Source organism: Thermochaetoides thermophila (genome assembly GCF_000221225.1).
Source record: "Thermochaetoides thermophila DSM 1495 unplaced genomic scaffold scf7180000011819, whole genome shotgun sequence".
NCBI lineage: Eukaryota > Fungi > Ascomycota > Sordariomycetes > Sordariales > Chaetomiaceae > Thermochaetoides > Thermochaetoides thermophila.
Window position 1 is genome coordinate 1 of NW_006383035.1, and position 26,205 is coordinate 26,205.

Sequence of the window (26,205 nt, forward strand, 5' to 3'; positions counted from 1 at the left end):
GTTTTAACAACCTCCGTATGGCCATGCCCTGCAGCCAAACTCAGCGGCGTCCGGCCTTTGTTGTCTTTCCAGTCTGGATCAATATCCTTTGCACGAAAAAGTAGCCCTTGGACTAAATTATTGAGCCCGTAGACACTAACCACGTGAAATGCATTCTGAGATGGCATCAAACCATGTGACGAAACCCAAGGATACTTTCTGATTTCGGAAAAGATGTTACAAAGTTGTGCCACCATACTGACCCATTCCGGATTTGTCAATAACTCAAGCAGCTGAGGAGTGTAGAACGAACACGCAGATGCATGCTGTCCCCAGTAGTCAACAGCATAGGTAAAGAGAGGTTTTCCAAGTCGTTCATCTGCGTCCTCAATCGTCCTGACAGGACCACCCGAAAAGTCTTTGAACGAAAGGTATGACACGCAGGTATCTGCGATATCGAAGTGGGCCGTTTGGAAACCACTGAGTCGAAGTATCCTGGAAATATTCCTGAACTGTATGGTGGACAAGTCGAATGATTCGCTTCTTGTCGATCACAACGAGCCCACAACATGCCGAAAGGCATGTCTCCAGCATCAGGGATCGCAGTTTCATCAATCTCGTTCTCACTATCCTTGACAGCCCATGCATACTGAACCTCTATCGTTTTGAGAGGACGTTTGGCGCAGATGATCCAGGATAACACATGGTTGGCGAGTTCCTTGTGATCATCTGGCTGCCCATTGACTCGCTCCATTGCGTCGTTATATGCCTGGTGTAGTAGGGCCAGCTTTGGATCCTTTTTTTTTGAGAGTTGGTGCGAAGCGTGTCAAGTGTTCCACGGATGCGCTTTTCGCTAACTTTATTCTTCAAGGACTCGAAGATGAGGTAGGCAAGTAGAAACCTGATTTTGAAGATAAGCATATGCTCAATTGAATCAATGACCCATGTTTTGTAGAAACGATAACTTACATGCCATCTGCGACACTGACAATACAATCAATGATGTCATCTTGGAGGTTCGGGGATTTCGAGACAGCGCGCAAATTGGACAGCTGATTACGCATGTATCTCTCGATATCGTCCTTTTGGGCCACGATCTCAAGGCAGGAGTGCCCATCAAAGGCTTCCACAATATCAGGTAGAGGGCGAGATGTGGCCAGGAGGTTGACATTAGTTCCTCTGGAGTGAAGGCGCTGTAAGGCTTCAATGAACTTGGAACGAACATTGTCGCTCATCTGGCACTCGTCCAGCGCATCAACAATAACGAAAACTCCGTCCTTGTACAAGGTGGTAACATTATGGAACATCTCCTCAAGATCGCTCAACAATGGCTGTGATCTATGCTTCTCGTGTCGAGTATAGGCATCCATGACTGCGGTTGGCGGTGGAAATTTGTTCCTGAGTAGTTGCTTTACGACATTGGCAATGAGCTGCTCCACCGTTTGGTCCTTGACACGCCGAAAGTTACAGTATAGGTATGCGATGCCAACGTCACGGTCTCCCCAGTTCCTTTGGAGATAATCAATGACGATCGACACAATGATAGTCTTTCCAGCACCAGGTATACCGGGGCAGAATAGAGTCATTGGCTTCTTTGACAGCCCGGTGGATTCATTAGCTTGAGGAATAATGGGAATGAGACAGGTATGAGAGAAACAGGGACTATACCATTGCTGAAACTGAGGAGATTGTAGGAACCACTGTCCTGTGCCCTCTTGTCTTTGGCGCAGAAAGTCGTTTTGTTGTGACGAACAATCCACTGAAGAGAGCCACTGAAGTATTTCATGTTTTTGATCTTGTGGAACGGATGTCAGCTCAAGATCGGCCACAAGACAATTGCTCGCAAACAAGCTAAATCAAGGTTTGGACAGACCTGCTTGGTGACAGTTGATAACACCATAATTATGCCCAACCTGAATACCAATACCCTTTATGTCTCCAAAGTGGGACATCTTAAAGAGGGAGAGCTTTTTCCCTTATCCTCGCCCCTCACCCCTGAGCCTTATGTCCCGGCGTCGGGTCAAAGCACAAGGATCTGTAGCGTTGCAACTGTTGCCCTTTGGAAAAGGAGCAAGCCTCCGAAAGTTGGCTCTGGTCTAGTTGGATATAATGTCCACAGTGAAAGAGGTATGATGAAAAAAAGGATAAAGAGAGTCATGTGGAAAGCTCTCTCGTGTGCAAGGGCATTGGCAAAGAGGAGATCTAACAAAAACAAGACAAACTCTCGGCTCCAACGCGAATAGGATGCGAGAAGGCTTTTGGGATGACACAGCCAGAAGCCGTTCAAAAGAGTGATATATGCCCAGCCAACCTTGCGTGATGACAGTGCGGGGGGTAAGGCTGAATCATAGGCTCAGCATGCTTCACATCTATTGGCTTGGCTTGCTGCCCAATGCCTACCACAACGCTCTTCGCCAGGCCCTCGGCGTTATGTTGGAGGGATGGCTGTTGTTCGAGGCCCAGCATTTACAGTCCTGCGTCGCAATGTTATCTGGAGTCTCTTGAACTTGATGTTGTAAGGATAGTCGGGAAAGGGCATCGTGTGGATAGATGAAGTTGGCGACCTACGAAAGAGTTAGGTAGATCTGGAATACCTACTCGCTTACTGACGGCAGGATCGAGAGTGGCTCAGCAGGCGGGACACCAAGCCCAACGGAAACTGCCTACAACACCGATAAAGCTTGGGGACTGCAGTGAAACAAGTCAGCAGACACACAAGACTGTTATGAGAAGTCTAAGCTGGGGATTTCTGTCCTTCGATATTTAAAAACTAATAATCGAAAGTATAATGCGTTAATATGTCGTACCTCACGCACGTGATCTTCGATGGCAGGCTAAAAATGAGCCGCCACTTGACAGCAAGCACTAAGGGTAACTTCCGCTTCGGGATCGTTTGGGCCATTCAACTTATAAAGATGCGATCTTAATCCGAGCTGTCAGCATTTGTTGGACATGCAGTAAGCATCGCTTCCTCGTGCGCCAAGCGAGAGTTGCATCCAGTGGCATTCCGATACAGGAGGGACGCATGAATGGGGCGGGTAGAGTTGCGGCATCTGTCGCTCTCCCTCTCCCTCTCCCGGGCGATGACAGGGCGATGGGGTAGAATCACATGCTAGCGCCGTTGTAAGCGTGTTGTAATCACGCTCAGCATCACCAGATAAACTCTTTGACCAAAGGCTCATCTTGACTCACTAATTTTGACTGGCATGGGAAAAAAAATCATTTTTGAGCATCAGAAAGGTTAAATTGTTTACTGCGATATCTTTTTTCCTTCAAGCTGTGCAGGATTGAGAGCATGCCTTGCTCATCCCGTCCTACAGCTCGTAATTACCGTCCTCGTAATACGACCCGGGCATCACCACTTCCGCGTTCAACTCAACGTCGCAAGTGCAGACTCGCAGCTCCCTCTCTCCCTCACCTGCTTTCCTCACCTGCTTTCCTAACGTGGGCCCACTCCTTGCTGAGGAGAGAGCACATGCGCTATCTCCATGTCTCAAGTGCTTTATCTATGTCGATGGCTTCAAGCCAAAAAAAAAAAAAGATAAACACCAATCATGTCCATCAACCAACCAGTGCCACAGCGGCACAGCATCCAGGCACTTCATCTTATGATTAATTCTTGAACACGACTATCCTGAGTATCAATACCATCATCATCACTTCCAAGATAATCTACTGCTATTTAATTGCCTGCATCCGATCCCGCTGCATGACGCACAGTCGCGCACCACCACGCTAGCGTCAGCCTGCCGAAACATCAAAAGACATCGCCTGATTGCTCAGGAACTTAGCCTGCCCCTATTTAGCTGACACGCATTCATAACTGTCGCAGGACCGCCGCCGGAACCCATGGACGGCAGTCCACAACGCACCTGAGTTGACATGTTCCCGAATAAAAGACACTCGGCCCCTTCTGCCGACAACAGCAACACACGAATCCCCCTATTGCCCTCGGCTGTCTCCAGCAACGTGGTCCGGGCCGCCAGAATCGGCGGCTCCGTGCTCTCGGGAGCCCTTAGCACCGCCAACCGTGCCAGCAACCTCCTGTTGTCCGTCCGACATGGCCTGTCTAGCTCACAGCGGCAGGAGGCCCGCCGCCGCGAGGAACGCATGGCCGAGCTGGCCGAGCAGATGCGTAATGTACGTCCTCAGAATGTCTTCAGACTCAAGCAGCAGATGCTGACATCAGGCAGGCCAAGTCGCTGAAAGACTGGGAGCAGGCGGCCAAGGAGCTCGACATGCTCGAAGGCAACGAGGCCTGGAAGGAGGACGACGACGACCCCGAGTACAATGCCCAGGAAATCCGCCAGGCGCTGGACGAGCTGCTCGAAGCCCGTAGCAAGCACGACCGCGAGCACCAGCTGTACATTATCAAGACGGGCCTGCGGCGTGACCTCGGCCGCATGCACCGCCGCGAGCTGTGGTGCCACTCGTACATCGGCACGAAGCGCCTGATCGAGCGCTACACGAGCACCGTTATTGAAACTATCGAGCAGATTGTTGCCGATGCCCTGGATCGCGACAATGAAACCGCGATGGTCTTGATGCAAGATTTGACCGAGGCCCGAGCTAACTATGGCCGCACTGCTCTCTGCCTCAGCGGCGGCGCGACCCTCGGTATGACGCACATCGGCGTGTGCAAGGCGATGTACGAGTCGGGCCTGCTGCCCTACATTATTTCTGGGGCGTCGGCCGGCTCCATCATCGCCGCTGTACTGTGCTCCAAGCGCGAGGAGGAGTACGAGAGCCTGATCCAGGAGTTTCCCTACCGCGACCTGGACGTTTTCTCTCCGAAGGACGCCACGTGGGCCGATTACTTCCGAACCATGATCTCCCAGCGCGCCGTCTGCGACATCCAGGGCCTTATCCGGGTCATGCGCAGCTGGCTGGGCGATACTACGTTCATCGAGGCTTATCATCGGACTCGCAGGATCTTGAATATCTGTGTCACTCCGAAGGAAAAGCACGACTTGCCGACGTTGTTGAACTATCTTACCAGTCCTCACGTTTTGATATGGTCGGCCGTGGCCGCCTCGTGCAATCTACCCCCAGTCTTCAAGTCGATTCCCTTGATGATGAAAGACCCCTCAACCGGCGAGTTTCTCCCCTGGCAGCCCCCGCCGCGCGACTACATCGACGGTTCCTTCCATCACGACGTCCCCATGGCCCGTCTGGCCGAGCTTTTCGGCGTCAGCCAGCTCGTAGTCTCCCAGGTGAACCCCCACATCGTGCCGTTTCTGGACCAGAACGACATGCTCGAGCCGAGCGACAGCCCTCGACAACGCAAGCCGGGAGAGCGGGGCTTTAACGTGAGCAAACTCGCTACCAAGGTCAAAGAAATGGCCGTCGACGAGATCTGCCATCGCATCCGCACCGTGCGCGAGGTCACCCCCCTCCCATACGGCGTCGACAACTTCCTCGACAAGTTCCACCGCATCATGTCGCAGAACTACCACGGCGATGTGACCATCTGGCCACGGCCCAGCTTCAGTGACACCATGCGGCTGATTGCCAATCCGGATCCGAGTTTCATGCTGCGGCAGTGTGAGGTCGGTGAAAGGGCTGCTTGGCCCAAAATGAGTCAGTTGAGGGTTAAGCTTGGGATTGAGATGGCGCTGGATCGAGCAGTCATGGTGCTACGGGATAAGGTGTTTTTCACGCAGAATGCGGCGGATCTGAGGAGGAAAGAAGCTGGTGTGCCGGATCTGGTGTCGCCGGAGCCGAGGTTTGTCAAGGTTGTGCGGCGGCCGAAGGTCAAGAGTGAAGTCGACGAGGAGGACGAAGAGAGTCCTGAGGAGTGGGTGCTGGGGCCAAAACGGCACTCGTGGTCTTGTCTTCGGTTTGCGGTGCAGAGCGACTTTTCACCGTTCGCCACGCCGGAGGTCAGTCCGGAGGGGACGGACGAGGAGAAACCTAACGAAGAAGAGGAGGATGGGCTGTGGATAGATTTCTCGCGCCAGAGGAAGAGACAGAAGGAGAGGAGCATGATGATGATGATGATGATGAAGATGGGGAAGAGGAAGGCATACTCGGCGCATACCTCGCCTGTGAGGAGGAGTAAGTCGATCGCGCAGCTTTGGAGTCCGGAGGTCATCGAGAGGTTGGCGAAGACGAAGTTGAGGCCGTTTGAGCCGGGGGAGTTGACGATGCCGCCTTTGAGGGGGGAGGTGGGGGTTAGGGTTGGGGGCGTGAATACCGTGAACGGGTTGAGCACTAGTGAGGAGGAGGGTGTTTGGAAGAGAAAACGCAGGGTCAGTTTTGCGGATGAGAGAGGGGGAACATTGGAGATGGGGCCTACTCCGGTCGGAACGGAAGCTCAGCCCGGGAATCGGAGGGCCAGTGTCGAGAGAAGAAGAGCGTCCGTTGGGCAGGTCTCTATACCTATTGTGACTCCCAAGCGCAGGACGGCGAGCGTTGAGGAGCCGGGTGAGAGCTCTGAGATGGCTGCTGCGAGGGCGAGAGCTTCCGGTCGCAGGAGCTTTGTGCCTGACGAAGACGAGGCCTGTCTTGATGGCGTTGTCGAACGGCAGGGCTGTCTAGGGCCGATTGTTGAGGCAAGCTTCGAGTCTAGCATGTCCTCTACCCCAGGGCAGCGCTCTACCAGCGGGGAGCCCTCCAACAGCCCACCTCTCTTGGTGCAAGCTAGCGAATCCTCCCCCAGCCCGACGTCTTCTGGGATAGATAAGATCACCTCCACCTCTGGAACGACCTCGGGCTCGACGTCGACGGACTCATCTGCTAGGATCATGTCCCTCAATCGTGACATCAAACTACCCCTCTCACCTCCCCCGCCGCGGCCGCGGTCCCCGCCGTTGGAACTGATGTGGGGCGAGGACGGGTCCAGCGATGTGGACTTGGAATCGTTTGTAGGTGATCCCGATCCGTATCATGAGGATGAGGGGATGTCGGGGAACTCGGTGGGGCCTTGGTTTGATGGCGAGGAGGGAGAGGATGGGGGGGACTGGCATGGAGTTGCTGCGGAACCTGCCGGCACCGGTAAAAGGGGGGTGGTCAAGCAAAAAGAGGAGAGGGGGGTAAGGGCGAGACTACCGGTGTGGAGTGCCCCGGATTGGGTTGGAGAGGCAAGTGAGGACGGGAAGGCGGATGAGATGTCGGAGGTTAGTCCTCTGACTACTGATGTGCCGGGGCGGGATAAGCAGAGGGTGCCGAGTTTGGTGGTTACTCCTGCTTCTCTGCCGACCTCTCCTCCTCAGGAGGGTTTTGCAAAGCAAAATAGTGACTCCTACAAGCCGGAAGAAAAGCCCCAACCAGGCGAAGTGGTCGAGAGAGAAAGAGAAGCATCGACCGTGGGCGAGGAGGTATTTGAGGATGCTGAGGAGTGGCTTTCTCCTGGTCCTGATCCGGAGCCTAAGGCTGATGAGCCCAAACATGAAACGGAGGTTGGGGAGAGTGAGAAAAACGCGACCACGGGGAAGAAGAGGGAAAGGGAGAAAAGGAAGCTGGCGCAGGATGAGTGGGATGATCTCTTTGGTCCGGGGTTGTAGCCAACCAACTTGCCTTGTTAATGCAGCGATATTTGGCCGGGTTGTGAGTTGTCAGCGTTGAGAGTCAGCGAGTGGTCGGCAATAATTTCTCTCAGGTGTCGGGGTAATGATTCCTCATGTTCGCGTTCATCACAGCGTCAGGCTTTTTCTGTCAAGCAATGTCTTTTGTCGAGCGGGATGATGATACCTGGCTAGCAGGACTAATACGTAAGCGGATGGTTGATGGTTCAATAAAGGGGGATGGGTAGGCTCGGAAGGTCAGGATGGTTGTTCTAGTACCGACTGATGACTCGAGCTGTTTCCTTTGTCTTATACACCTACCTACTAACGAGCGTTTTCCTTTGTTTCTTTTACTTACTAGAGGATGTGATGGACATGACGGTATAGGATAACATAATATTGTTAAGAGCCTGACAACATACCTAGATAGAGTAGAATGAGAACGGTACCATCATAACTAAATCTCCCTTGTTAACGGGCTCATGGTGTGATGTGTTAGCTAGAAGCTAGGTATTGAGTGGGCTGTGAGAGCTGGAAGGGAATGACGGGAGAAGACCGGCTTCTGATCCGTGCTACTTTGAGATAGCGTCTGTGAATTCCTAAAAAATGACATCGCTCCTGGAGAGTGATTATGGCGAGGCATGGACACTGGCGTGATAGACATGGAAGTTGATCATCAGTTCAGTGTCTGGGCAGCTAGCATGCTCACACCAAGTGGGAAATACCGGGAAAGTCAATAACACACTCTATCGTACACAGTGCCAAAGACCAAAAACGACACCAAAGACCTCGAGTCTTAGAGTTAAGAAGCCAGGTTGCTATCGAAGCTAGAAGCCATCGCATTGGCTAGAGGAGTAATTGGCCCAGGGGTAACAAGTCCCCTTCTTTTATGGTGAGAGGTATAAGGGCATACTAAAACACAGAAAGATTGAAGCAAACGACCCTTTACTAGGCCGAGATCATGGAAGATGACAGGGAACAGTGACTCTGACAATTGTTAGTCTGCACAGCGCCACGGGTTCCAAACATGCTTAGTAGGTGCCTCTAGGGCTTGTTCATAATTTGAGAACAGGCTCTTAAAGCCGTTATTGATTAAATTAAATCCTCTCTAGCTTCTCCAGCCCGGTAGATATATATATATATACATCCCTTTCACCACCAAGCCAATATTCGCCTTCCATTCCTCACCCCCTTCCCTCACAGTACCTGAGGGGAAAAAAGAACTCCTAAGATCGAGGAGTTTGGGAGGGGGAGGAGCAAAAATTATGACCGACCCAGGGATCGAACCTGGCACCTTCTCGGAGGCAGTTTGAGGAGAAAGCCTTCAATGCATCACATAAGCTGTGAACGAGACGTGATAACCACTACACCAGTCGGCCAATTGGATGTCTTGCTGGGCGGGGGTAGGAGGGGCAGGATTTTGAGGGGTGATCCTTTCCACAGCGTTGGAACGAGAATTGGGTGATGTTCGATGATCGATGGCAAGGCAATTGCGGTGGATGATATTTTTAAGGTTGTTGAGGGCTTGGGGAAGGAACATATTTTGGCTTTGGCGGAAAGAGATGGTTTGTCCACATTTGTGGATAATTTTGAAGTTTAGGTTGCGATAGAGATCTGAATTCGGAAGAATAAAAATAACGAGATTGACACGCAACCCAGTTTACGCCCGAGTCATGTCCTCTAGACAACAAAAACTTCGTCAGTCGGAACACGAACTTCAACGGCTCTTTGTGCATGGGATAGAGGAAAATTCATTGGCAAATGGCATAACTCCGACTGGCCGTGTCTTGCCATAACGGCAGCCAGTCGGTTCTTGGACCACAAGAACAAACGCCGGAAAAGGGGACGGAGTGATGCTTAACCTGTCTGTGTAACAGCTTAACCGGGGTAATCCAATTGCTGATCTGCCAAACCTGACATTAGGTGCAGGAAGCTGTGGATGAGGGGGAAGCATTACAGGAATAGTGTCGTCGTCGTCGTCGTCGTCAGTCGTCTTTGCACGTCATGCCATAAGATGCATGCTCATTACTAACATTTTCCCGTTACGTAGTCGTCTTAACTTGATGCTCAAAACACTATTCCATTCAAAAAAAAAAAAAAAACCCATACCCAATCCCGCATCGAATGACATGAATTTCCCAAGAAATCCCGACCCATACAACGCCGTACCAGATCAAACCTTATTACCATACCCAGATCATTTCCCCTCCTCTCCAAGACGCATGTGGTTCCAGCAGACTGCCTCACTGTTAGCACTCCTCCTACATTATTATTGAAGGAGTCCTGAAGAGAAAAGAGGATACTTACTCGTAAACCCCAAGTCCTCTCCAAAAAAGTCCTTCAACACCTTCTCTCCATAAATCATCCCGTTCTCCGGCCAGTACGCGACCGCCTGCTTGCCAACAGCCAGGCCGATCATGGGAGGGATTTCCTTGAGCTCCAGCAGCTCTTCTTCCTGCTTTCCATGCACGATCTGCTGCATCGTCTGGTGGATGTTATGCGCCGCGTAGTACCCCATGTGCATGGCGGCGCCGCAGCGCTTGATGCCGGACCAGAGGGCGATGTCACCGATGGCGTAGTGGTGGGTGCTGTTGGGGATTGTAGAGGGGGAGAAGCGCAGGCTGTGTAGGCATGCGATGTTAGACATGGGAATGATGACAGGTGGAGGAGGAGGAAGGATGTAGGATGTACTAACCTCCCCTGTACCTTAACAAACCCCTCTTCATCCACCGCTTCCCTAGGCAAAAATCCCGTATTCGGACTGCTCCTCGACACAGCCATGACCACCCGGTCCGCCACGATAGTCTTCCCATTCGTGAAAACAACCTCGACAGCGCCCGTCACCTTGCCGGCTTCGCCCTTGACAGGCTCAGAACGTTCCAAGCGATGATTGAGAAGCACCTCGAGCCCAGCATCACGGCACAGCTCCAGCGCACGCTCCTTCACCTCGTCTGGAAGCGGCTCGTTGGAGAGGAGCTGTGAGCGGGAGTGTGCGAGGATGACGTGTAGATGGGGATGGAGGGTCTTGAGCTCTGAGGCCAGTTCGATGCCGACGGCGCCTGGACAGCGGTCACAGTTAGCACTGCCTCCTTTCTGGATAGAACGACGCAGGGTAGGCAGGCTTTAGGGTAGGGGAGGGAGAGGACATACCCCCACCAACGACAACCACTACCCCCTTCTTGCGCCCCGTCATACTCCTGAGATGATCCCCCATCTCAAAAAGATATTGCTTCCTTCTCAGACTCTGCGGGACAGCAGGCCAGGCACGGCGCAGACCTGTGGCGGCCACCAGAAAGTCATACTCTAGCTGCTTCTCTTCTGTGCCAGCATAAGGCAGGTATGTGGCGACCTTGCGCTCGGGGTCGACACTCTTCACGCTGCCGTGCAGAACCCTGATGTTAGGCGAGCGCAGGGCGGGGATCTCGTCGTAGCGGATCCAGAATTTAGAAGCAAAGTCTTCGGAGGCGAGGGCGAGGGGAGCGCCGATTGTGTGGACTGTCCCGAAAAAGTCAGCTTGTGCTTTATGCCCTCGCATACTCCCCACCCTCCAGGGAGCAGGGACAACCCATGTGATAGACCTGGGTTGATGGAGGGGACAACGACGTACAAAACCCATCCCTCTCATCCACAATCACAATCTCGACCTCAAATCTTGGCCTCTCGACAACCGGAGCACCCTCCTCCGGCGCAGGCCCGCACCGCGGGGCCTGCCCACGGCACAGGTCCTGCAGGTTGAGGGCGACGGACAAACCGCCGTAGCCGCCGCCGAGGACGAGCAGACGGAAGGGCTGTTGTGGTGTGGGAGAGTCGAGGCCGACATGAAGTTCAGGGCAGGTGCAGGCGCGGTCTTGGAAAAGGGAACCCATGGTGATGGTCGACGAAAGGTATGGATAGGACGGGGCACGGTGCGAAGGCCTTGGGATCGAGGATGGACTGGCGATGTAGAGGTAACACCCGGCAGTACGTCGTAAATACGGAAGAAAAAGAGCTGATAGAGTCAATTGATCGGATCTAGATCGAAGCTAGCAACGACAACAACAAAGTTGAAGCGAGACTATCAGATCCGAGCCTATAGATCAGATAAGATCTAATCAGAATTAGATCCAGCCAGGCCGAACACTTGGGTAGGCTGTTTGAGAGCAAATGGAGAGAAAAATTAGCAAAAGAACCCTTCGAATCTCCAAACGTCAAATTCAGCGGTCTTTATCCATTCTTCAAGCCCCAAACACCTTCCTCCCCCCAAGCCGGGGGCGGCTAGCTACCCCGAGAGGGACGCGACAGGGCTGGCTGGACGTTGCTCAGAGGAGGTCTCGCCAAAGGGCCTGCATCTTGCATGTGCTTGCTTTGACCAACCAACGACATCCGTCCATCGGCATCTAGGGGTCCAGGAGATCCTCGATATGAAAGGCTCCACTCCTCTGGGTAGGCCCGGGGACAGGTTTTCGTCCCTCGTGTGACTTGACTGCTCACCTCACTGCATTGAATCATCTATCCAACTGATTGAACTTGAACCATTCCGAGCCTGCCGCCCCGACTGCCGCCGTCTTTTTCCAGTCAGCCAGAGTCCCCACAATGCCCGGTCGGTTACTTAGCCGAGCCGAGACGAGACGATACCGTGTGTGTACAATTACAGGATGGGAGGAGTGTGAAAAGCGAAAACAATTCCAACGGCTTTGTGGGTGAACCCCTGATGGATGTGTCACTTGACGTGTGAGCTGTTCCGATGCCGGGATGGCGGGACAAAATCGAACTATGTACGGCTGGCTGGGGCAGGGGAAAAAACCGGGCCTTTATTTTCGTAACCAGAGGGAGGGTTTTCGAGCTCAGTTCGGTAAAATGTGGGAAGTGGTGTCTTTCAGTCTTCGAACAATCCTTTTTCAGGCAGGCTGTCCAAAAAAGTTGGGATCAATGAAGTTTCCTACAATAGTCAAACTCCATCCCATTGTCTCCCATCCACAAACCCTCGATCTTCATCCCGTCCAAAATTCTCTCGTCCCAATTCTCCCGGGGATGATTTGTGTCCGAGCTCAGCAGGACGAAAACACTTCCCGATCCCCGCTCCAGAAGGTGGAACCCCCCCAAGAATCAGAACCTTGCATCTGCAAGAATCCAGCCAAAGTGGGTCCCAATACAACCTGACCCTGTCATTAAGTGGATCCCACTAGTTCGGTGGGCTGCATGCTCATCTTATCTGATCATCAGATCATCTCATCATCACCAGCCAACCGACGTCCGCGAGCTGCCGAGGTGTGGTAGGGATCGGCGTTTGGAATAGAGAGGGGTTAAACTCCGATCCGAGCGGATATTCAAGGTGCATCACCGTTGACAAGTACCTCCAGTGTTGATGAAGGACGGCATGAGGGAGGGGAAAGGATATCCCGCTTCTTTGGACACTTGGGGCTTGGGGGGTTGCTGTCATCGGAAGGGTTGCTGGCATCATTGACATGGGTGCATCACTCGATCGAGATGGCTCCAGTTGGCAACCCAATGCAAGATGAAGTTGGTTTATGGAAAGTAAGATGCTCACTTGATCCAAACCTTACGTGTGAACTGAACTGTCCCCTGTCACTTTGAAGAATGCCACTGAAGTCATGGAACAGAGTTCCCTGGCCTAGATCGATCAGGCATATCTATACGCAAGCAGGTCGGAGGTTTGCTCTCCATCCATAGGGAACACAAAACTCGATGCATCAAACACGGACATCCTCTGTGCAAGGAGGGGCCCGCCAGCATCTCCTCCACATCCAATAATCTTAATTACAATCCATGGCCATAACCAATGGACTAACATCTGCTTATTCGCGTTCGGTTCATATAAGAACGATGTCATTCATAAAGGAATCAAAAAGATTTTTGTCCATTACCTTGGTCGCTAATTACACAGCTTAAGGTGTCATAGGCATCATTAAGTGTTGAGTAACTTTGGACATGCATCCTCGCAGCTCCGGATGATTGAGATCACCTAACGGAAGTGACGAGCGAACATATGTAATGGGTAACCTTGGAGGTATATTGTTCAGTCAAGCCAAAAGCGTTTCAGTATGCTAGACACCCCAGTGACCTTTGACATAGTGATATCCGCGCAGTTGTAGGCTGTTATATACCATCCAGCCGAGGACGGTTCGGAAATAGTTGCCCAGTCACTCGCAGATTGGTTGATTCTCTTGTATTTCATTATTCTGGACGTTGGTCGAACTTTGATCACCAATTCACTTGATATTGTGCCTCCTACAGTTGGTTCCTCCATACTAAACACGCTCTCTATTTTTTTAGGTGCCTACCCAAGCCCAAACGCGAAAGAAAAAAAAAAGAATAATTAGTTACTTGCTGCCCAATATCTTACTGTACTCTCCCCTCATTTCCCCCACACTTTTCCTCTCGATCTCCCCTACTCAGCTCCACAGCCTACAACTTCGGCACCAACCCCACCCCCGTCCCCAACACAACCTTCTCGTTCTCATCCAATGGACACATCTGGAAGAACCTCTCTCTACTACACCTCATCAGCGCGCTCCGTTTCTGCGGCAGGTCAATCAGCTTCTCCAGACTGAACCCATGGCTCAAATCATACACCAGCACGCTGCTGTTAGTATGCTTCGGCTCGCCCACCACCCAGCGCGTGCGCGGCTCGTCCAGGAACAGATAGTGCATGAGGGAGGACCACCAGGCCGATACGCGGTGCGGGCCGCGGTAACGCACGTCGCCGACGAGGCTGTGGCGGCCGCGGTCGTAGTCGTCGGCAGGGTAGTAGGCGGAGATGGGGTCTTCCTAAAAGGGGGGGGGAGGGGGTGTTAGCTTCATCCATTACCACGGACATTTTCATCTCCTCTCATCTCCTCTGTATGGGGATACCCCCAAAAGACGGAACTAACCTTAGCCCAATAAACCTCAAAATAAGCAAACTCGACCCCCTCGAACCTCCCGATCACCGCTAACCGATGCGGATCATCCCTCACCTTCCTCAGATACTCTCTATGCTGGTCCAGCGTGCCCCGCAGATCCCACCCCTGCGACACGCGCGGATCGTTCTGCCAGTTGTGAAACAGCGCCACATGCTTCTCATTCTCCACATCCAGCGCCACCATGCTGAAGGTCTCACCGAGATGTGGGATCCACCGGCTGTAGATGACGCTGCCCGGCGCAGGCTTCGCCCTGCGATGCGGGTGCCAGGAGGGCGTGCGGGGGGTGGTTGAGCTCAGATCGGGGGCCGCGCCGCCCGAGGAGGTACGGTAGCTGAGAGTATAGGCGGGAGGAGGCAAAGGGTAGTTCGAAAGATCTGGGTCTTGAGTCTCGGGTGTCCAAGCGGGACGAGGCCCGAATGGAGAGCCGGCGCCTTGCCAGAAGGAGCTGCGCAGGATGAGGATTTCGTCGTCTTCTTCGCTGTTGGCGGCAGCAGCAGTCGTAGAAGGAGCTTCCTTGGGATGATCAACCCCCAACCCTACGACCTTCAACCTCCTCTTGACATTCTCGGCGCCCTTTCCCTCAACACGCAGCCGGAACGCCTCCTCTCTACCCCGGACCGTGAACACGGCATATGTAACAAGCCAGAGCTGGCCGATCGTCGGCTCATCGTCTGCCCATCGGACCGTTACCGCGGGGGAACGACGGGCGCGCGCCCAGGCAGTGTTGTTGCTGTCCTTGGGACGATCGCCCAGCTTGAGGTCGACGGGTTCGGTGAAGGAGAGGGAAGGGTTGTGTAGTGGCGTCGGGAGGGGTTTGGCATCAGCAGGCGATGGCTGGGGAGTCAATTGGAAGGAGTCTTCGCAGGAGGGGGATTTGGTGACGATGTAGGGGGTGAGATACGGGTGAGGAAGCTTAAGGAGGACGGAGGAGGAGGTCGTCAGGGAGGCGAAGATTTGTTGACGGCGGGTCATTATGCTTGTTGGATGGTGATGAGTGCTGCGTAGAGGTGATCAGGTCGAGCTGTTGAGGGCACACAACGCACACCACGCAATTGATGCAGAAAACATAGGGAAAATCTTGCAAAAAGCTAAGCAAAAAAAAAAAAAATTCGCAATATTCACTTCACCCACACGCCCAGATACGACATGCATCCACATCCTCATCACATCCCATCCCATGCGTACCGGTATCCCCAGCCTTCGAGCAAAGCAAACAAAAGCCGAATCCACGCTCGGCATGGCGCTCTTCCTCGTGGAACCCTTGCACCACCAACCCAGCAGCCGGATGTATCGCGAGTTCGGCTCAACCTCGATCCGGAATGGGGGTGAGCATCAAGGTGTGGGAGAGTCACACAGCCAATGGGAGGGGGCGGGGGGGAGGTGTTACACGCGGGGGGCGCCACGCCAGGGAACGAGCGCCAAACGGGCTTCGGATCTGATAACTTTAGTCGGACGCCAGAAGGCGGATCAGATAATTCTTTTGCGAGCTAGCTAGGGCCCTGGTTTGGTCTTGGCTGCGACTTCGGAGGGCAAAAAAACAATTGAGGGGTCATTCACGATTTTTTTTTGGGATGGCTTCAAGATGAGTTCGAGATGGCTTGAAGGTTAAATCATCAAGGTATTGTGTTCTGTATTAATCTGTACAGTAAGACAACCAGACAGACAGACAGACAGACAGACAGACAGACAGATGGTCTTCCAGAAGAAAAACACAGCGGCTTTCCAGGAGCACAAGCGTCCACGAGTTCTGTCCCAATCTGTCCCAAAATTCTGGATCCCAATAAAATAAAATAAAATAAAATAAAATTGGTCTCCACTGAAAAAATTTCCCCAGGCCCCCTCCCCCTCACCAGGCCTCTCGAATTCGCACTCCATCCCTTCCGCCCCATCTTATCAGATCCAAGGACAGAAGGAGCACGACGACTAGATGCGCAAGAACCTCCCAGAACGAGCACTCGGGCACCTCTACGGCTATCCTGAGGCATTTACCTCGCACTGTTCCATCCAGTCAGCACGCGCGGTACGGCTGCCCCGCCCCACCATCACACCACTCACACCACTCGGCACGTCTTTGAGTTATCAGATGGAAAGAGGAGACCCCACCGCAAGCTTGGTTGCAATCGAGCAGACCAAGAGTGTGCTCCTTCCAATTTCCTCTGCATCCTTCCAGGCACCCAGAGTCTCAGCAGGCTGCAGAGAAGGGGATGGAGTCTCGGCATCCACTCTTCCCCAGGAAGAGACGCAGCACCGGGAAGCGAGCAGGGAACAGCAGGAAAAAAAAAATCTGTTCCGAGCGTACTAGCCATACATTTCCATTCCAGGGTTCCCGCTCTTGGTGGGGAACGATGAGGTTTCAATGCTTCCCATCCACTCTCCCGCCGTCTTGGGCCGAGGGATTGCCGGAGGTTGTATCGTCAATGTGAAGATGAGCTTCAAGAAAGAAAAAGAAAGCAAAATGAGGTCAAATTGTTTATGTTGAGGAGGAAAATGAAACTTTCAAGAAGAGTAGTGCACAAGCAATGTAAGTGAGGAAAGGCAACAGTCGACCGAGAGCCAGAAACGACATCCTCACCAAGCTCACCAAGATGGTCGGCGACAACCTGGCCAACCCCGCTAATTCCGACCCCAGGACAAAACTTGGCTAGACTTGATGCATCTTATCTGATTAGATCGAGCCCACCTGGCCCCCCGGGGTGGCCGTCAAAGTGAAAATCGACATCCCACCCTGGTTGTGGCGACGGCACATCACTCATAGACACATACCCGGAGTGCCCTTTTTTTTTTTTTGCTGAGGTTCTCCTCTTCATCTTTTTCGCTTCTTGTTTCATCTCCGTACATCTATCAGCCATTTGTTTTTTTTTTATTTTATCACTCCTATCTCTCATCTAATACCCTAATTCTTCCTGAGTGTCGACTGGTCCGTGATGCCCTCTCCCAAAATGCCCGCCCCCCATCCCAGCGACGGGATCCTACTCCCCGACACACAAAAACCCTCCCTCCTCTACGGGCCAACCGATCCCCCTTTAGTCGATCTCACCCTCGGAGAGCTCCTCAATCTTCAATGCCTGCACTATGGCACGCGCGAGGCCCTCATCATCCCATGGACGGGCGCTCGCTGGACCTACAACGAGTTGAACCACCACTCGCGCCTTATCGCCGCCGCCCTGCTGGACATGGGCATCGGCGTGGGTGATCGTGTGGGCATCATGGCGGGGAACTGCGAGCAGTACGCGTCCATCTTCTTTGCCGCGAGTAGGATCGGGGCGATTCTGGTGATCCTCAACAACACTTATACGCCCACCGAGGCACAGTACGGCCTGGATTTCTCCGAATGCAAAGTCTTTTTCACCACCAAGCAAATCGGCCGGCTGGATCAGCGGCCTCTCCTCACGGCTTTGGCCACGCGCACCGACAAGCCCAGCCCCAAGGTCGTCATCATCAGGGGGGACGATTCCAAGGGGTACCAAACCTACGCCGACCTGCTCGCCCGCGGCGCGAAGATCAATCCCGACCGGCTGCACCGCCGCGAACTCAAGGTCCTCCCCCACATGGTCTGCAACCTGCAATTCACCTCCGGCACGACAGGCCTCCCCAAAGCCGCCATGCTCACTCACCACAACATCGTTAACAACAGCCGCTTCATCGGCGACCGCATGCGGCTGGGGCCCGACGACATCCTGTGCTGTCCGCCGCCGCTGTTCCATTGTTTTGGTCTCGTGCTGGGTCTGATGGCGGTGTTGACTCATGGAGCGAAGATTGTCTACCCGGCGGAGGTATTTGATGCGAAGGCGACGCTGAAGGCGATTATCGAGGAGCAGTGCACGGCTGTGCATGGCGTACCGGCGATGTTTGATAGCTTGCTGGCGCTGCCGGAGGCGAAGAACCTCAAGGCGAAAGATCTGCGTCTGAGGACGGGCATCATCGCAGGTGCGCCGGTGCCGCGGTATCTCATGGAACAACTTGTTTCGCGCCTGGGCATGACGGAGTTCACGTCGAGCTATGGGTTGACGGAGGCGTCGCCAACGTGTTTCAATGCGTTTACCGACGATCCTATTCATGTCAGGTTGACGACGGTCGGCACGCTGATGCCGCATGCTATGGCAAAGATTGTGGACCGCGAGGGGAGGATCGTGCCAATTGGTACCAGGGGCGAGCTGTGCATCGGGGGTTACCAGCTGCAGGCGGGGTACTGGAACAACAGCGAGAAGACGAACGAGGTGATGGTTCGGGATGAGCAGGGTGTTTTGTGGCTGCATACCGGAGATGAGGCGGTGTTTGATGAGAGGGGGTATTGTACTATTACGGGGAGGTTTAAGGATATTATTATTCGGGGTAAGCTTCCCCCCACCCCCACCTCTCTCCCCCCTTCCCTTTTTTTTTTCTTCTCGTTGACAAGTCTTACTGACTGAATGTGTCCAGGCGGCGAAAACATCTACCCGCTCGAAATCGAAGAGCGCCTAGTCGAGCACCCCGCTATCAGCATGGCTGTCGTGGTTGGCCTCAAAGACGAGCACTATGGCGAGGTGGTCGGCGCATTCCTGCAGCTGGACCCGAGCCATTCCCCCACGAAGAAGCCTGACCTCGAAGAGGTTCGCGAGTGGGTACGCCGCAAGCTGGGCAAGCATAAGGCGCCCACGCATATCTTTTGGCTGGGTGAGGATGGTGTCCCCGCGGCAGTACCCCTGACGGGGAGTGGTAAGGTGAGAAAGTTTGAGATGGCGCAGCTTGGGAATAAGTTGTTGGAGGAGAGGAAAAAGGGGGTTAAGGCGAAGTTGTAAATGGAGAACGGGTTTCTTTCGTGCATATTTTGTTTGTTTGACTGGATGGCGTTGGCAGGTTTCGGGTAAAAAGAGATTTTTTTGGTGTTTTGGGATAGGATCGTCATATCAGTTCATCACAGGGTCCGCTAGACCTAAACTTTATCTTAGCTTTTCAAGATTTATTAAATCAATGAAATTATGTACAAAAGAAACAAAGTCGCCAAAGGTATGTCTAAACTCTACGAAAGATCAGTTTTGATCGTCAAGTCAACCAAACCAACTTCTATTTAGCCTGTGCTTCTTCCCTGGACTCCAGACTTCTAAGAGCCCTCATCCAACAGGTTCTCTTAAGTCAGCCAACTCTATTCAAGCAATTTTACCTCTCTTTTTTCCTTTCCGCCTAACAAACCCTAGCAACCCGTTTCGACACGAGCAAACGATTAACTTTGCGGTGATTTTGTCCTTCTCCCCCAAGCAGACAGCCGGCTAGGCCTTAAGGTTTGTGCTGGTCAAGCCTCCTTTCCCTGATAAAAAGGGCCAGGACAAAGCCAGAGATAGAGAAGAGAAAGGAGATACCTGACTATGGGTCAGCACTCTGTTGAATAAGCAGTGTACAGAAAAGCTGAGAAAAAGACCTACCATGACTCCACCACAACCCATCCACATACGATGCTACAACCGCATCACGCACCTTACCGGTGATTTGATCCAGGTAGTCGACGTCCGAAACAGCGTTCTCGATAATCTGTCTATGCGTAAGCCCCATCCTCTCAATAACCCCCAAATTCCGCCTGATGAATAATGAACCATAACCGGATAAGAGAGAGAGAGGGAACTTACCTTCCGAGCCTCTTCTCCCCCCAACCCCAGCGCAGGCAACCTCCACCCCAAACTCCTGCGCAGCGCAGTCTGCAGCACAGCATTAATAACCGGCAAGCCGGCCGTCACGCCCAGAGTGCTGGACAGATACATGAACGAGATTGCGGGAGCCATGTGAGATTGGTCGACAACCGCTTGAAGGGAGATGAAGACTGCTGATTGGGCTATGCCGGTGCCGAAGCCACTATGTCTCGTTAGTTTGAAGTGGGAGAGTAGAATATGAAAGGGAAGGAGGAGGGTGAATTACCCCGGAAAGATGTAGAGCGATTCCAAGAAGCCAGTGTTGCCGTGCCAGCGGGCCATGAGGAGCAAGTAGCAGATGGAAGAGACGGTGACGGAGGAGATGATTAGGACTTTGTAGCGGCCGGACCTAGAGAACGCGGGTATTAGTGGTGAATGGTTGGGAGAGGGAGGGAGAAGGGAGCATACCGCTTGATGATCAACCCAGAGATAACACCACCAATAGCGTTGCCCACCACAGCCGGGACGAGGTGCGCGCCAGCAACGGTATTGGATGCGCGAGCGGTGATCTGGAAATACAGCGGCACGGAAAACATAAGCTGTTGTCGTTAGACGGTTAGCCTCTCCCTCTCAAGTCTCAACGCAATCTCCCCAGCGAGATATGTTAGTACTAACCCCGACCTGCGCAGCAGTCTGCAGCCCCAAAATCATATACGAGATGACTGCATCCTGCCTCTCAAAGATCTCCAACGGCAAAATCGGCTCCTCCTGCCCCCTCTCCACTACGATAAATGCGTACAGCAGCACCGTGCTCAACGCAAACAGCCCCAGAATCGGCCCACTCGTCCAAGGCAATTCCACGCCCCCCAACTCAACCGGCAACAGGAACGTCAGCACCACCAGCGCAAACAGGATGCTCCCCTTGAAGTCCACCCGGCTGAGCTTGCTCTTCAGTCGGCGCGCGGCGGCCTCTTCGTCGGAGTCATATTCTAAAGACTCAGACTTCGTCTCGGGAAGACACCAAATGATGAGAAAAATGGCGGACAGGATGGGTGGCACTTGGATGTAGAAGGACCAGCGCCAGCCGATTATGTCGACGAGCCACCCGCCCAGGGGGCCGCCGATGCTGCGGCCGAGGGTTGCCACGAGGTTGACGTAGGCGCGCCAGGCGGCTACTTCGCGAATGGGGACCAGGTCTGACACGTCAATACTCTAGGTTTTTTTTTTTTTTTTTTTGGGGGGGGGGGTAGGGAAGGGGGAAGGGGGGATTTGTGAGGGAGGATAAATAAGGGGGAAAAGGGCGTACCGGCGATGAGAATGGAAACAAGACCGGTCATACCGGACGATCCGGCGCCGGAGATGACGCGGCCGAGGATAACTTGCCACATTGTTTGGCCGATGCCGCTTATTAACTTAGTATCACTTACCGTCTAACATGGGATGTTGATGACTTACACCAAGAAGCTGGGAGATGTTAGTTACCTAATTCATGCCTTGTTCATACCCATATGAGAGAGACAAAGTAAAAACTCACCATCCAACGACAAAAATGACATAGGCTGCGATGACGAGAGTTTTGCGGCCGTAAATGTCGCTTAGTTTGCCGTACTTCGAAAGTCAGCACGTCGTCAAGTATACCCGCAAGCAAGTTTGGCTTACCAGAGTCTGTGTCGCTGCGCCAGCCAGGGCGAAGCCCGTGATCAGCCAACTCGAGTTGCCCAGGTCGTTGAACTCGGACGCGATGCTGGCATGCGTGGCCAGGAGAATGGAGCCGTCTGCATGTCCGACGAAGATACCTTCACAACGTCAGTAATGCCTCATTATCAGCATCAATCTGGGAGACGAACCGATCAGGAGAACTCCAATAACGGCAGCCACATGGCGCCCGCCAGGCGAGCTCTCCTCGACCTCGCCGACGCCCTGGCTCTCCTCGTCGGAGAAGGACGAGCTTCCGATCGAGACGTATCCCGTACTATTGCTGTCTGCGTGGCCGTTGGCATGTTTTTTGGGCTTTGCAAGGAGTGGCGACTCCTCGGTGGGAGTTGGGCCGGATCGTTGTTGGACCATTGCCTAGGGAACGGAGGTTTACACAAAAACAAACACTTCAAAAAAACACTCACACCAAGAGCAACAACTTCTCTTATTTCATCAAAAATAAAAAAAAAAGATACTACACGACAACACAGAAGTAAGTGTAGACTTCGACACATGAAAACCTGCCCCCTAATACGGCCTCGCAGCTCAAGTATCGCCCCAAATGTCGCAATCGCCTAGCTTGCCGCATCATCACGACAACCACGTCGGCATTGTCCTTGGCATCATCAACCCGTCAATCTCCGGCCAGCGGAGACAACTTAACGCCGGAGACCATCACGACCACGATGTTGAAGTTGCAGCTGTAATGCATGTTTTCACGGCGACAAAGATGCGAGACGTGCAGGGGTACGCCCCCTATCGCGTCGCCCAAGCTACACAGCCGATCACGACATCACCAACGCGAATGTCGCCAGCCCTGATGGGGCCTATCCACCCGCGGCCCGCACGCCTGTCCACCCACTCATTTTCTCGAAAGCTGTGCAAATCCTCCGTTAGTATCCCTTGCGCCATGCTGCTAGCGTCCATGGCGGTCATGTCGTCACGGAGTTAAACCCCAGCGTCGGTATTGTGAGCGACTCCAGGGTTACGGCTCGCAATGATGCAATTGCGGGCTCGGTTTCGCTTTTGCCCCGACTGCATGGGTCGCGGCTGGGTTTTGTTTTTTTTTTGGGGGGGGGGGGAGGGGGTCGGCTCTGTGGAGAAGGACATGGGATGATGGATGATGGTCGATGTGGATGAGGAGGAGGAAGATGCGGGTTTGAAAGACGTGTCTAGACTCAATGAGAGAAGCTGTGAGAGCTCGGAAGAGGAGGCGAGAGGGAGAAGTGCAATTGGTGCATGGTATCACGCAATCAGGCGATCCTCGTCGCGAAGCCGCAGTCGGAGGAGTCGTGATGCGGCTGGCGCGCGTGTATTTGAACCGGCGACGGCCATCGTTTCGAGATGATGGTTCGAAGCCGGTCGATACCGTCACACATCTCGACTCCCATCATCACCATGCGCTACACTGGAGTCGCTGCTCTGGCCGGTCTCCTGCTGCCGCAGGCCCAGGCCGGCTACTACAACGATCTGCACACGCAGAAGACGCTCGTTGCCAACCACGGCAAGAGCTATGTCGACCAGATCGCCGACGGCGGTTATACTGACCTGACGGCCGAGTGGGAGCGTCCTGCCCCGGGCCCCAACGGCAAGAAGCCCAACATCATCTTCATCCTCACCGACGACCAGGACTTGCACATGAACTCCCTGGACTATATTCCCTTGATTAGGAAGCATCTTATTGAGAAGGGCACCCTGTACACGCGCCACTACTGCACCACGGCCATCTGCTGCCCAGCCCGTGTCTCGCTTTTGACTGGCCGCCTGGCGCACAATACGAACGTCACGGACGTCAATCCTCCTCATGGTAGGTTTCCCCCCCCCCCCAACCCTTCACTAGGGGAACAATGAAAATGAAACAGAAGAAGCTAATGAAGGCAGGCGGCTACCCCAAGTTCATCAAGCAAGGCCTCAACAACGACTACCTGCCCGTCTGGCTCCAACAAGCTGGCTACGACACCTACTACACGGGCAAGCTCTTCAACGCCCACACCGTGGAGAACTACAACAAGCCCTACCCAGCCGGCTGGAACCAGTCCGACTTCCTCCTCGACCCCTACACCTACATGTACCTGAACGCGACCTACCAGCGTAACCGGGAACCCCCCAAGTCTTACAAGGGCCAGCACACCGTCGACGTGCTGGCCGAAAAAGCCCTCGGCTTCATCGACATTGCCGCTAAGAACGAGCGTCCTTTCTTCTTGGGCATCGCCCCCGTCGCGCCACATTCAAATGTGCAGAGCAAGCTTTTGGATGATATCGATGAGTCTGATCCGTGGAAGGATATCGACGATGAGGATGAGACCCTCTTCTCCCCCCCGATCCCGGCAGAGCGCCACAAACATCTCTTCCCCGACGCCAAGGTCCCCCGCAACCCGAACTTCAACCCCGACGTGCCCTCCGGCGCGAACTGGGTCCGCAAACTTCCCAAGCTGAGCGACGAGAACGTCGAGTTCAACGACCACTTCTATCGTCAGCGTCTCCGCGCCCTGCAGTCTGTTGATGAGCTGGTCGAGGGTGTCGTTGAACGCCTGGAGGAGCTGGGCATCCTCGACAACACATACATCATCTACACGACCGATAACGGATATCACATCAGCCAGCACCGGCTGCAGCCTGGGAAGGAGTGCGGGTTCGAGGAGGACATTAACGTTCCTTTGATCATCCGCGGCCCGGGCGTGCCTCAAAACTACGTCTCTGAGGTGATCACGGCCCACGTCGACATCGCCCCGACGATCCTCAACCTCGCGGGCGCCCCGTCCCGCGCCGACTTTGATGGCGAGCGCATCCCCCTTTCCGCGCGCGAGCTTGAGGAGGCGAAGGACAAGCGCCACGAGCACGTGACGGTCGAATTCTGGGGCATTGCCGCGTTCGAGGGCAAGAGATTCAGGGAGGATGAGTCCCGCCTGCAGCTGAACAACACGTACAAGGCCCTGCGCATCATCGGGAAGGACTACAACTTTTACTACTCTGTCTGGTGCAACAACGAGCACGAGCTGTATGACTTGAAGACGGACCCGTACCAGATGAATAACCTTCTCCATGAGGATGCCACTCCGCCGCCGACTCTCCTCGGGGTCGAGTTCGACAAGGTCGTTGCCCGGCTTGACTCTCTCCTGTTTGTGCTGAAGAGCTGCAAGGGCCAGACGTGCATCAAGCCGTGGCAGGCGCTGCATCCCGCCGGGAATGTGGAGAACTTGAAGGACGCGCTGCACCCGAGGTTTGATGTGTTCTATCAGAAGCAGCAGAAGAGGGTGAAGTATGAGAGATGTGAGTTAGGGTATATTGTTGATGCGGAGGGTCCCCAGTTTGAGAGGGATGGGCTGGTGTATAGGCATGGCGTTAGGTGGAGTGAGTGGGTTTAAAGTGTAAAATAGAAGGTTTCGATCATATGAGAGCATGAAAGGGTGGTTTCTGGATCTGTTACAAACTTGTGTGTAGTAGGGTAGGAAAAGGGGAATAAAAACTGAATGCGTAAAGCTCGTTCTTGTTAGTGATTGGCTGTGAGCAAGCTTGTTTATGTGTGAGCTTGAAAAAGAAATTCTTGGACTCTTTCATTCTAAGCCATAGTCTTACAGTCATCCTTCTATTTGGGCCCTTTCTAACCATGACTTCCTGGTAATGGCGTTCTTGGTAACTTCAAGGGCTGAAATCTTCCAAAGTGTTAAAAAATCTCTTGTCTCTCTTTCACCTTCAAATATGTGCACATGGGACCTTTTTCAAGAATTTTGGCTTGCCCCTGACTTCCATGACTTTGGCATGGTTTGGACTTTGACTCTATATGGCATGGAGTGTTTCCGGTGTAACCAGCATATCTGACTTGTTGCCAGCATGCCATCTGATCACCGAATAGAGCGGTGTTGATCTCCATCTTCTGTGTTAATGGCCACACCTTGTTGAAGTTGTCCGAGGTGAAAATTTATGGTGATTCTCGGGTGAGCGAAACAGATAAATGAGGTTTTCATGCGACTCTTTAAATTGTTACACAAACCTAAGACTTGTTGTAAAGGGGGCCAACGGGGCTGCACTCAGACTCTGGGGTCAACATGAAGAGGCGACCTTTGATTCTCAGCTAGCTCAAAAAGTATTAAGGCCCCCGAGGGACTAGGTTGACATCAATACTGGGAAGTTGTGCAGTGTTAACAATGACGAATACGAGGTTGTTGAAACATGACATACCTCAAGGCTTGACATGAACACGAAGCTCTTACCGCTTACACTCTTGAACTCCTCCTGTGTCTTCCACATTTGCCAACTCTGACTTTCTTCTCCCTACCTTCATGGACAACCGCCGTACATACACATCAAACTATATCAAGCCATTCCCATCTTGCAGTTCATATAATCCAGATACAATCCCTTTCTTAATATCTCACAGACTCAAGTGTCCAGCTAAAGTCTAGGTAACCACTGTTTCAACTGCCCGAAACGCGTGATTCTAATTTCTGCTTCTTTTTCAGTGGTTTTATTATCTTAGGGGTTGTTCGTGCTGAGAAGTATCGTAACTCATTCCATGTCAACTCA

General features: G+C 53.2%; 7 protein-coding genes and 1 non-coding gene across 8 annotated transcripts; 3 read left to right on the forward strand and 5 right to left on the reverse strand.

Annotated features, from left to right (window-relative positions):
• Positions 1-944: 944 nt before the first annotated feature.
• Positions 945-1,349, reverse strand: CTHT_0047590 (uncharacterized protein; the record flags this gene model as incomplete). Its single annotated transcript, XM_006695065.1, has 1 exon — positions 945-1,349. The coding sequence occupies one exon, from the start codon at positions 1,347-1,349 to the stop codon at positions 945-947; it is 405 nt and encodes a 134-aa protein (XP_006695128.1).
• A 2,512-nt stretch (positions 1,350-3,861) lies between these two features.
• Positions 3,862-7,484, forward strand: CTHT_0047600 (uncharacterized protein; the record flags this gene model as incomplete). Its single annotated transcript, XM_006695066.1, has 2 exons — positions 3,862-4,119; positions 4,173-7,484. 2 exons carry the CDS (start codon positions 3,862-3,864, stop codon positions 7,482-7,484), a joined length of 3,570 nt encoding a protein of 1,189 aa, XP_006695129.1.
• Positions 7,485-8,750: 1,266 nt separating this feature from the next.
• CTHT_0047610 lies at positions 8,751-8,863 on the reverse strand. The gene is made up of 2 exons: positions 8,825-8,863; positions 8,751-8,788 (listed from the first exon to the last, which is right to left on the reverse strand). It is a non-coding gene; the product is annotated as a tRNA-Val (tRNA).
• An 818-nt stretch (positions 8,864-9,681) lies between these two features.
• Positions 9,682-11,350, reverse strand: CTHT_0047620 (putative FAD binding protein; the record flags this gene model as incomplete). Its single annotated transcript, XM_006695067.1, has 5 exons — positions 9,682-9,722; positions 9,792-10,105; positions 10,180-10,543; positions 10,635-10,979; positions 11,092-11,350. 5 exons carry the CDS (start codon positions 11,348-11,350, stop codon positions 9,682-9,684), a joined length of 1,323 nt encoding a protein of 440 aa, XP_006695130.1.
• A 2,539-nt stretch (positions 11,351-13,889) lies between these two features.
• On the reverse strand, positions 13,890-15,358 carry CTHT_0047630 (uncharacterized protein; the record flags this gene model as incomplete). Its single annotated transcript, XM_006695068.1, has 2 exons — positions 13,890-14,252; positions 14,357-15,358. The coding sequence occupies 2 exons, from the start codon at positions 15,356-15,358 to the stop codon at positions 13,890-13,892; spliced, it is 1,365 nt and encodes a 454-aa protein (XP_006695131.1).
• A 1,967-nt stretch (positions 15,359-17,325) lies between these two features.
• On the forward strand, positions 17,326-19,164 carry CTHT_0047640 (long-chain fatty-acid-CoA ligase-like protein; the record flags this gene model as incomplete). The annotated part of the gene is made up of 2 exons (XM_006695069.1): positions 17,326-18,718; positions 18,806-19,164. The coding sequence occupies 2 exons, from the start codon at positions 17,326-17,328 to the stop codon at positions 19,162-19,164; spliced, it is 1,752 nt and encodes a 583-aa protein (XP_006695132.1).
• Positions 19,165-19,726: 562 nt separating this feature from the next.
• CTHT_0047650 (uncharacterized protein) lies at positions 19,727-22,053 on the reverse strand (the record flags this gene model as incomplete). Its single annotated transcript, XM_006695070.1, has 11 exons — positions 19,727-19,741; positions 19,838-19,891; positions 19,987-20,209; positions 20,273-20,395; positions 20,455-20,585; positions 20,662-21,182; positions 21,293-21,390; positions 21,442-21,450; positions 21,521-21,594; positions 21,646-21,782; positions 21,834-22,053. 11 exons carry the CDS (start codon positions 22,051-22,053, stop codon positions 19,727-19,729), a joined length of 1,605 nt encoding a protein of 534 aa, XP_006695133.1.
• Positions 22,054-23,079: 1,026 nt separating this feature from the next.
• Positions 23,080-25,046, forward strand: CTHT_0047660 (arylsulfatase-like protein; the record flags this gene model as incomplete). Its single annotated transcript, XM_006695071.1, has 2 exons — positions 23,080-23,488; positions 23,563-25,046. The coding sequence occupies 2 exons, from the start codon at positions 23,080-23,082 to the stop codon at positions 25,044-25,046; spliced, it is 1,893 nt and encodes a 630-aa protein (XP_006695134.1).
• Between the last annotated feature and the right edge of the window lie 1,159 nt (positions 25,047-26,205).